General features: G+C 46.8%; 1 protein-coding gene across 1 annotated transcript; it reads right to left on the bottom strand.

Annotated features, from left to right (window-relative positions):
- Positions 1-5609: 5609 nt before the first annotated feature.
- LOC127683578 (glutathione S-transferase-like) lies at positions 5610-10372 on the bottom strand. The gene is made up of 4 exons (XM_052180914.1): positions 10288-10372; positions 10148-10212; positions 8701-8796; positions 5610-8619 (listed from the first exon to the last, which is right to left on the bottom strand). Exons 1-4 carry the CDS (start codon positions 10370-10372, stop codon positions 8497-8499), a joined length of 369 nt encoding a protein of 122 aa, XP_052036874.1. The 3' UTR covers positions 5610-8496.
- Between the last annotated feature and the right edge of the window lie 358 nt (positions 10373-10730).

Raw genomic sequence — 10730 nt, 5'->3', positions numbered from 1 at the left:
AGGTCCTGGGCCACTACAGGCCCAAAGCAACAGGGCCACGTGACCAGAGATTTCGATCTCTGAAATTGTGAGGCAAAATTAACCCTTCTACCTTTAAAGTTGATTTATCTCAGGTATTTGTCACAGTGACAGAAAACTGACACACCATTGAAGGTAATTCAGCTATTCAAGGGGAGGGGATTACAAAAGGGTCTAAGTTGGAGGGTATAGAAACCATCTTAAGAGTCCGCTCACCACAGGGCAGAAGGCAAGGAAACAGGAAATCAGTTGTGCAGCTTCTGAGTAGCAACTGTAAGAAAGGTGATGGAAAAGAGCATAGAACCCAGCAAGCATATCTAAGAGCACACGTCTAGTTTTGTGGGGTTTTGGTTTGGGGGGTTGTTTGGTTTTGGTTTGGTTTGGTTTTCTGTTTTTTTGGATTTTTTTTGTTTTGTTTTGTTTTGTCCTGGCTGTCCTGGAACTCACTTTGTAGGTGAGGCTGACCTCAAACTCACAGAGATCCACCGGCCTCTGCCTCCCAAGTGCTAGTATTGCATCTTCTATTTTTTCTCGACATTATGTTGATGGCCAATTATATGGCCCAAAATGCAGTGAAAGACAGTGAAGGAAGAGAGGCGGCCCCCTTGTCCCCAGTCACTCTTGAACTCTTAATTCTAACATGGTCCAATGGCCACCTTTTGGTTGTTTCTGGTTGCTTCTGGTGAAGATAGCCTATTGTCTCATAAGGACAGAGGAGCGGAAATACTGATACATTAGTAATGTGTTTACTCAAGTCACATCAGTAGTAAAGGCCTTGTTCTCAATGCATCCCTTTTGGTGGAGCAGTTCCCCGAAAGTGTTAGGAGTCTGCATGGTTTCGTTGTTGCAGCTTATACAGGCTTAAAGCATTTCCCAGTCTCAGGGAAAATAGCTTACATGATTACAAGACAATTCATGGTGGAAGTTGTTTCCTGCCGCAGTGGGCGGAGCAGAGACACTGATATCCTAGGCTTAGATCTGCCTGGAAAGCCAGCTTAAGAGGGGCTGAGGAGAACACCTGGCCTCTGAATAGAAATTACTCATTCCTATGTCCCCTAGTGCAGGGCAGAGCCTTTAAATGACCGGGCTGGTAAAAAATGCCGGAGCTGGATGGTAAAGTGGAGGAGGAAGGAGTTGAGATTTAGCCAGTGCTTTTTAGAATGTGCCAATCGACTCCCAGCACTTCGCTGCTGAACTCTCTAGCAGCTTTCCGGGTCTCTGGCTAACTTTCATAATGACCTCTGATCCTCCACCAGCTGTGTTTCCTCACCTGTGCCCTCCCCACCTACCCTGCAGTGCTGGACTTGATCTCTCTGAATTCTTTTCTTCTCTCTCTCTCTTTTTTTTTATGATTTTTTTGAGACAAGGTTTCTCTGTATAGCCTGGCTGTCCTGGAACTCACTCTATAGACCAGGCTGGCCTCGAACTCAGAAATCCACCTGCCTCTGCCTCCCAAGTGCTGGGATTAAAGGCATGTGCCACCACTGGCTGGCTATTACTAAATTCTTGATGGACCAAGCACAGGTTGGACTGTAGATACTCACAGCCTGGGTTCCCACCCTGATTCCCCCACCAATGGTAGCTGCGTACAGGTCAATTCTAATGAGTGAACCAACTTGTTCTGAGCACTAAGTTAAAATTTCTAGAATACTTACCATATAATATTATAAATATTAGACAGACTTATAGATATAATTCCATGAAGTGCCATGTTTTCTTCTTCTTTTTTCAGGCTTCTGACCTATTCAGCTTTCCTTTGCTTTCTCTGCAGCCCCTTTGTCATACCCCTCCCCCCCAACACTTTCTCCTCCAAGCCTAGAAATGACTTCTGCTGAAGCCTGTGGAAGCCATCAGTTCCCCATGAGAAACCTCCACAAACCTCTCAATCCTAAATGCAAACTCAGCACTGCTTTGGCCTGTTAACCACAATAGAAATTCTACACATTTCCTGTGGAGAAACTTGAAGAGTTCCCACATAGGCCTCCTACTCCTGCTCACGAAGCTCTCTGTCTACTTGAAGACAGAACACAGGGTGACAGAACACCTCGTTCCTAAAACAAATGGAGGTAATTCAGATGGAAATGTTTAGAGCTGAAACAGACGCTCAGCTCAGCTTCGGGAAGACCCACCAGGACAGACAAGAGCTGGGCCTGGGAGCTCACTCCCTGCTTAGGACAAATGGAATGAAGTACTTTTGAAAACCCTCAGGGATGGGCTTACAGTGTACTCATGAGATTTTCAATGGAAATAGTTATAGGTGACTTGTATGGAGGACTTAAATCAAGAAGAAAAGATTAGGTAGATATGTGTGTGTGTGTGTGTGTGTGTGTGTGTATTTGCCTCTTAATTAAATATATGCTGCTGTTTTAGACCTGTCAAACACAGATAATACAGACCTGCTGTATTAGAAGGAGGCGTCTTCAATAAAATAGGAATAGAACAAATGTTAATTTTCATATTGTTACAAGCTTGAAATTAATTAGAATTATTAGGTATCCATGTTTTATTAAGGTGTAATGTTCCAACTATATTAACAGTTATTCCTTTGTTGTTGTTGCTGTGGTTTTAGATAAGGCCTCAAACATAGCCAATGTCACCTCAAATTCATGATGACCCTGCTGCTTTTCTCTTCTCAATGCTGGGATTACAGGTGTGTGCCACCATTCTTTTATAAAAGAGAAGTTAAAATCCTTCCTGCTTTCCTGCCAGATCCTGTTTCAGGTGAGAGGGAAACTATGGGGGTGTAGGTAATGTAACAGACCCAAGGCCTCTCAGACAGACTTGGGAGACTGTGGAGCCACCTCATAACATGAGTTGGTTGAGAAAAGCCTGTTCTGTTTATTTTTGGTAAGATATATGTTAAGGTATTTATTGATTTAGTCTTTGTTATCAAAAACTTTGGTATATACTTGCTCATAAATATAGCATGTAGTTTGTTTTTTTAAAAAAAATACAAACAACAACAACAACAAAAACCACGCTAAATCCGGTGAGGCATCGGCAACTGTAGTCTTGCCCACCTCCATGGCCAGCCCCAAGCGGTGGTCTTGCTCTGGTTCCCTGCTACTGTCTCAAGCCACTCTGATCTTCCCAGGCCATCCACCTCCTGTAGCTAGCTTGCAGAAAGCCAGCTACCAGATCCCCTTAGCCCTGTAAAATGATAACAGTAGAGACTTGTAATATACCAGCCAGATTTATAATGGTGAATCTCCAACCCCAAAATGCCCACGAAAAGAACACAAAACTCAATTGATATAAATACAAACTGCGCACCTAGATGGGGCAAATGCACCCTGCATCACTCTATTCCCCTTCCGTGAAATCCCGAGCTACGTGTGGCTTGCCCACTTCTGGTGCGTCTTCCTCTTCCTCCGTCTTCTCTCCATCCTCCATCTCGTCTCTCTCTCTCTCTCTCTCTCTCTCTCTCTCTCTCTCTCTCGTTCCCCTCTCTCTGTCTCTTGTTTCTCTCTCTTGTTTCTCTCTCTTGTCTCTCTCTCTCTCTCTGTGTCTCTTGTTTCTCTCTCTTGTTTCTCTCTCTTGTTTCTCTCTCTTGTTTCTCTCTCTTGTTTCTCTCTCTTGTTTCTCTCTGTTTCTCTGTCTCTCTGTCTCTCTGTCTGTCTCTCTCTCTCTCTCTCTCTGTCTCTTGTTTCTCTCTCTCTCTGTCTGTCTCTCTCTCTCTGTCTCTGTCTCTTGTTTCTCTCTCTTGTTTCTCTCTCTCTCTCTCTCTCTCTCTCTCTCTCTCTCTCTCTCTCTCTCTCTCTCTCTGTCTCTCAGACTTTCAGCTCCTCCTTTCTCTTCCACTGCCCAATCACAGGCTCTAGCTTTACCTGACCAATCACAGTTTCACCTGACATCACCTGAGCGTCCCTCTTGAAGGAGCAGGAAATACAAACCGCAGTCCACAACCCTCCCCTTTCTGTCCACACCCTTTGTGGCTAACTGGTTTATTTTAGTCGTATGCTTTGATTTTTTGCGTATTCTTTTGAGTTTGTCTACTGTAGGTTTTGGCCTGTAACTACTATGAGTTTACAAAACCACATTTAAAACAATTCTAGCTGTTTTGCAATGATATAAATTTAATATGACCATACAAACAAGAAAACACAAAGAGAAAACAAAAAACTTTTAAAAGTTAGACCTTTCCCTCCAGCCATCCCTCATTTTGAATTTTTAACGCCTTGTTCTGCATCTTTATATTTCCAGCATAGGGGTGCAATGTAATTATTGTTTTGCTATTTTAATTTCATATCAAAGATATGATTTTCACACTAGGCTTGTCATGTTGGGATTTCTGAGTTTGTATAGTTATCCTTTTTAAATTATGTTGTTGTTATTGTTATTGTTAAGGATTTATTTTTATTTTATGTGCATGGGTGCGTGCGTGTGTGTGTGTGTGTGTGTGTGTGTGTGTGTGTGTGTGTGTGTGATGTGCTTGCCTGTGCCCACAGAATTCAGACGAGATAATTAGATCTTTTAAGACTTGAGTTATAGGAAGTTGTGAGTAACCACATGGGTGCTGGGGACTGAACTCAGGCTCTGTGAAGATCGACAACCATTGAGCCATCTCTCTAGTCCTCATGTAGTTTTTATCTGTGTGGTATTTTGTTTTGTTTAATTTTTGACTTAGGGTTCCTCCTGCTGTGATAAAGCAACACATCCACAAGCAAGTTGGGGAGGAAAAGGTTTATTCACTCACAGTTCCATATGACATCATCATCATCAAAAGCAATGAGGACAGGAACTGAAGCAGGACAGAAACCTGGCAGGGGCTGATGCAGAGGCCGAGGAGGATGCTGCTCACTGGCTTGCTCCTCATGGCTTGCTTGGCCTGCTTTCTCATAGAACTCAGGAGCACCAGCCCAAGGTTGGCACCAACCCTAATGGGCTGCCTCCCCATCAATCACTAATTAAGAAACTGCCCTGCAGGCTTACCTACAGCCTGATCATGTGGAGGCATTTTCTCAATTGAGGTTTCCACCTCTCAGCTGACTCTAGCTTGGGTCAAGTTGACATAAACCTTCCGGCACGATTTTCTAATATTTTCTTCTCATTCCTTAACATGTATGTCTTTTCATTTGAGACATTCCATCTGGGATTTCTGGTTAGATAAGTCTGGGAAAATCTGAGGTATTCTCTCAGGCTTTGCATGTCAGTCAGGAAACGTCTAACAAGACCTGCATCTTCCCTTTGATCAGCTTAAGACAGCATAGGGTAAAACACACCAGACACAAACTGTAAACCGTGGGGGACATTTATGGGGAAACATCCTGAGAACAGAAGGAGAGATGTCTAGTTTAGGGAAAGCAACTGGGAGAAGGAAACAAAGGTACTTAGCCTAATGGAGCCTTTCCAAGCAGCCCAGAATCTTTCTGTCCATGTCTGTGGTGGCACATTGACTGCAGACTGAGGAACCCCAGCAGAGAAGCAGCACCCTCCTCTTAGAATCCCAGGGTGGGCAACAGAATTAGTGACAAGGACCATTAAGGGCTGTAAGCGATCTTATACTTTGTGTGGCCATTAAGATCCCACACACACATCCCTGCCCTTCTGTGGATAACAGAACAAAGACCCCCCTCACTCCCCCGCCAAGCAAGTCAATGTGGTCTGTCCTGAGAGACACAGATAGCGAGACAGAGCATATGTGGTTTGTACTGGGGACCAAGATCTACAAACTAGAGGGCTGGTCTTTCTGGCAGTGCGGGCAGCCTCACGCTGATGATAAGTACTAACACATACACAGGATTGGTTTTTCTGGCAGTGCTGGGGAACCACAGAGTTAAGTGCATCCCTTCATCACCCCAGCAAAGCTGAGGCCTGCTTGGATGCAGGACAAGAAAGGAGAGGAAGAGACTGTGAAGAAATGGGGAGCTGGGGTGAACAAAGGCTTGGCTTGGGGAGAGGTGTTGCGTGTAGTTTTAAAAACACACTACTGCCTTTTGCCCAGGGACTGCATCCTGCACTCTGGCCCCTCCTGACTCCCTTTTGTTCCACCCAGGTTTGTTCCCAGAGGGGTCCTGTTACCAGCCCACTCCTGAGACCCTTGAATCCAAGAATAAAAGACACACAGACAACTTTATTACTTTAGAACGTGCCTGCCAGACACAATTGCTGGGTGCAGATAACTACCTTCTGGAAAGGCATGCTCTTACCCAAATTATTATCTCTATCTCTCCCTTTGCCCTAAACCGTGTGGCTTGTATCAATTAGCCCCTGCCAACATCTGGACCATCTGCCTGTAGCAGAGGCAGCAGGCCCTAGCTGCCCCAAGACCTTACATGATTGCTGCCTTCTGGTTCCAAAGCATGGCAGAAAAAAAAAAGCCCCTCTATCCTTCCCTGCATCTCCTTTTCCTCTTGGGACCTGGAAGTCCTACCTGTACCTTCCATCCAGCAACTGGCTCCCGGCATTCTTTATTGACAAATCAAGAACCAATTAGGGAACTGACCTTAGTATCAGAACCTCCCCTTACAGAGAGGCTGCGTAGAAAGGGGAGTCACCAAAGCCTTTCAGAGGAGAATGGAGATAGGGCTGAGTGGGAAGGCTGATGCAGAGTTGCAGATGAGCCCCAGACCAAGGACAGCAAGTGTAGCAGTAGATTCCCTCCTGGCCCTGGTATTAAGGGCTCTACTTGTTACCTCACAGGGCCATCTTCAAAGGCATGGGGCCTGAAAGGAAGCAGCTGGACTTCGTGTAGACAGAGATCGTCAGGGCTATGAGTGGGAAGGAGACTGCAAAGCTCTGGTTTGTAGCACCACTGGGCTGAGCAGTTCAACCCTATGAACTCCATGTGGCCCAAGACGGAACAGGGCAGTCAGCCTCAACTTTGGCAAAGAATTTCTTCAAGTTCCTTTTCCTAGTGTCCCATCTTAAGGAGACCATCAGATGGAGAAACCACCATTGTGAGGGCTTGGTGTCCTTTAGATAGTACACCATAGGTTTGGGAAAAAAAACCATTCAATGATCCTACAAGCTAAGTCCTAACTGATCATTTATCCGGTGGAAACCTAAAGACCAGAGAGGTTAAGTAACTTCTTCCTTTTCACACAGCCTTGTCACTGTCTGCACAGGCATATTCTTTTTCCACAGGGAAGCACATGCCTGTATTTACACATCGAGGAAGGACCAGGCAGGAAAAAAAGAGGAGTTCTCAGAACATGCTTGAAAAAGAGCCCAGATCCCACCCAGTGACTCAGCAGATCCTGGGTAGAAGCATCTAGGATGGAGGGAGGAGGGCAGGGCTCTGATCTGTTCCCAGAGAACAGAAAGTCTAAATTTCCCCATCTGCTATCCAAGTCCAATATTACTATACCTCAATCAAACTTATCTCTAGCTCTAATATAGGAATCAGCTGAATTCACTCAGCTTGCATGAGTTCTTACCAAGATCCAGCTCCCAGGTTAACTAATTGCTGAGGAATTCTAAAATCTAGGACGACCTTCTTTTACCAAGCCAGAACCCCAGGCCTCAGGCTGCAACTTCCAAGTCTCCCTCCCAACTTTTTCCCATAGCAACACCAGCTCTTGCATAATCCCCAAAACTCTTCAACTTGGACCAGAAGCAGAGCTAATGAGAACTAGCTGAGAAAGCACATCACTTGACAGGAAGTGGGGAAGGAAAACAGATTCCAGGCTTAGAAACAAAACATTAAGTTAATGATTCAAATTATGAAATTTCTAGTAAAGTAGAATTTTAGGAGCATCCAATCCAGGGTCCTGGATGCCGAGTGAGCCTCTGTGAAGTGACAGTCAGGCTTCAATCTCTGGCCCCAGGTGACACTAGGTACACCTCACAATCTAGTGTGCTATACTTAGTGCCAGGATGAGGGTTCAGGGCCTGTCCCCTGAGACCTGACAATGCGCCTCACGTGAAAGGTGTTGAAGCAAATGCATGACTTCATCTCACAGATGGAAACCGGAGCATTAGAAGACAGGAGATGGAGGCAAGAAAGTCCCCTACCCTAAGAAAGATAACCCCTCCAACAGGGCTCTGCCTGTCTACTCGGTCCAAGCCCTCAGCTCCCACAGTGGGGATGAGAGAAGCAAAGTGCTCTGCAGGTCAGCTACCAACACTCACTGGGTTGTAAAAATTCACACGAACCCTCACCTTCCTAATAACTAAAGCCAGCTAGCTGCTTGCACACTTCTGCCATATTCTGCTTCTCAGAAGGGTCCCAGACAGAAAGCCCGGGTTGAACAAACGCCTGAAGTTTTTCATTTCAGCACAAAGAGGAAGAGCCATTCGAGTGCTGCCTACACAGGACATGCCCCTGGGGGTGGGAGCTGAGTCCCTGAGCTAGGGACACACCCATGACTCTATCTACCTTGTAATGGCAAATTTGACCTTATAATGTAAGATGCTAAGCACAGGTCCTCACAGAAAGGCAGTGTTCAATAAATGATGATTAGTCTCTTAATTTAAAGATTAGGAAATCATCCTGGAAAGGAGGAAGGGAAGTAGGGAATCCAAGAGGAAACAGGATCAGGGCATCACCTCAAAACGAGCCATGAAATCCTTCAGGTTTGGGAAGGCGTCCAGGCACTTGGGCTCAAATATATGGTGCTGATCCAGGACATCATAGACGAGGAAATCCACACAGGTGACCTGCAGGAGGCCCAGGTGAGCACGCTGGAATTTGATGCCTGGGAAAAATGGCAGCTCCTCCTTCCCACCCCCTCCCTTTACCTTATTCCCTGCAAACCATGGCCGCTTGCCCAGGAACTCAGAGCAGAGCTTCATCTTCTCAGGGAGACCCTCTAAGTACTCTGGCTTCCATTTCTCCTGAGGTAGGGGGGAAAAAGCAATCCCTACCCTCAGACACAGGCTCCCCAAGACACAGTGTCCCCAGCAAAGAGTTTGACTTGAACAGGAATGTGGAGGAGCGTGAATGCCTTCTCGAGGCTGGGCCTGAATCAGTCTCCAGATTTTAAGTCAATTCATCACTACTGATTAGACTCCTGAAGACACCAGGTCCCACTTGTCGAAGGTGATTGAGAAGCCAGATAAGTACAACTCTGCCTTTGAACCCCACTTACTGCCCACATCCGATCCTGTGGGCCAGACTCAGAGGTGCCTATGTGCCTGGCACACTCAGAAGGCTGGTGCAATCTAAGGAGCAAGCTTCTCAACGATCTCAGGAGAGAAGGCGGAGCTCCTCCTAGCAGATGGCCGAAAGTGAAGGCATGTTTGATGTTGAAAGGAAGGAGGGTCAGGGACCTTACAGGCAAACTTGAGCTGCCTATTGGGAAGTGGTCCTGATTCATGCTCCTACTAGAGACACAGTTCTAGAGACATAGCAGAGCAGATGTCTGAGGCCATGGTGTGTAACGCCCCTCCCACTTCTTTATTATCACTCATGGTTTTAGTCCCCATATCCCAAGAGCCTACTGACAGCATGAATAGCTCGAACAAAAGGCCTATGGGGGTTAAAGGTGCGGAGATGAAAAGGACTCTGAATGCATAATCTAATGTGTAGAATCCAAGTTACAAGAGTCAGATGCTAAATTTGACCAAAATAGACCTGAACATAAGGCTTAAACTCCAAACCCTGTCTTTCCCATCCACTGGGGGGACTCAGGGCTATGGCAGACCACTGCAGGCTGCCTACAAGTGTCCACAGACTGGTTCTTCAAAATGTGCACATGAATCCTCTCCTGTCTCTCCACCTGCAGCACACACGGCACAGACTCACCCTCAGCTTCCCGCCCCTGCCAAGCCCAGGACAGGTGGCCACTGTCCCCCACCCTACGGCCAGCCCCACTCACACAGGTGGTGCTTGCGGCCAAGGTAGCGCAGGATGGCATTGCTCTGGGTGATCTTGTGTGATCCATCGATTAAGTAGGGCAGCTGGATGGACAAGCAGGGACGGTCAGATGACATATGAGGTCCCTCCATCCCTTCCCTGGGTGAGGGCAGACATGGGCCTGGCACTGAGTGTGCCTGCCACGGGAAGCCCTCCATGATCACAGTGTGCACTGAATGGGAGAGCTGGGACACCGCCCATCACACAGACACTGTGCAGCCAGCAGGGATGGAGCAGGAGAGCAGAAGCACTGACCCCAACCCCTCAGCCAGGCCAGGAGATGAGGAGAGATCACGAGCCTCCCCCAAGCCTCGCCTTCCCTGCACCTACATTGGGAAAGTCCAGGCCCAACTTGAATTTCTCATTCAGCCACTGGCTTCGGTCAAAGTCGGGAGCTGTGGTGGACAAGAGGATGTGAAGAGAAATCACTCTAGTTTCCACCCTCATACCAAGGAGTCAGGACACCCCACCCCCCACCCCGTATGGAATCTGCAACTGAGTCTCATATTCCAATGTTACAAGAGTGAAGAGTGCTTGGGGCTGTGGGTCCGCCATTTCTAAGGCTTACAAAAAGTTTAGGCAAGTGCTAAATTACAAAAAGAGGAAAAGCTGAAACCCTGCATGGGAAGACTAAACTGCCTTCACAGGGGTTTCCTGACGGTGTAGACTCTAGCTGCTTTTAGCTAGAAGAGCTCCACAGATCTGGTCAACAAGGGGTCAGGCTCAGGGCTCCTGAGGACCACCAATCAGAAGTTGGGAAGAGTCTGACTAGGAGGGTGTCATTACCATTATACATTTCCTGCCTGTGAAGCTGTCTGTCAGGAGAGAGAGAGAGGGAGAGGGAGAGGGGGCGACAGGCAGACAGAGGGGAGGGGGTCCTGAGCAGTGAGAGGTACAGAAAGGCAGAGAGAAG

This window comes from Apodemus sylvaticus, chromosome 4 (assembly GCF_947179515.1).
Source record: "Apodemus sylvaticus chromosome 4, mApoSyl1.1, whole genome shotgun sequence".
In the NCBI taxonomy this organism is placed as follows: domain Eukaryota; kingdom Metazoa; phylum Chordata; class Mammalia; order Rodentia; family Muridae; genus Apodemus; species Apodemus sylvaticus.
The sequence above is the reverse complement of the archived record's forward strand: the minus strand, read 5'-3'. Positions and strand labels throughout refer to the sequence as shown.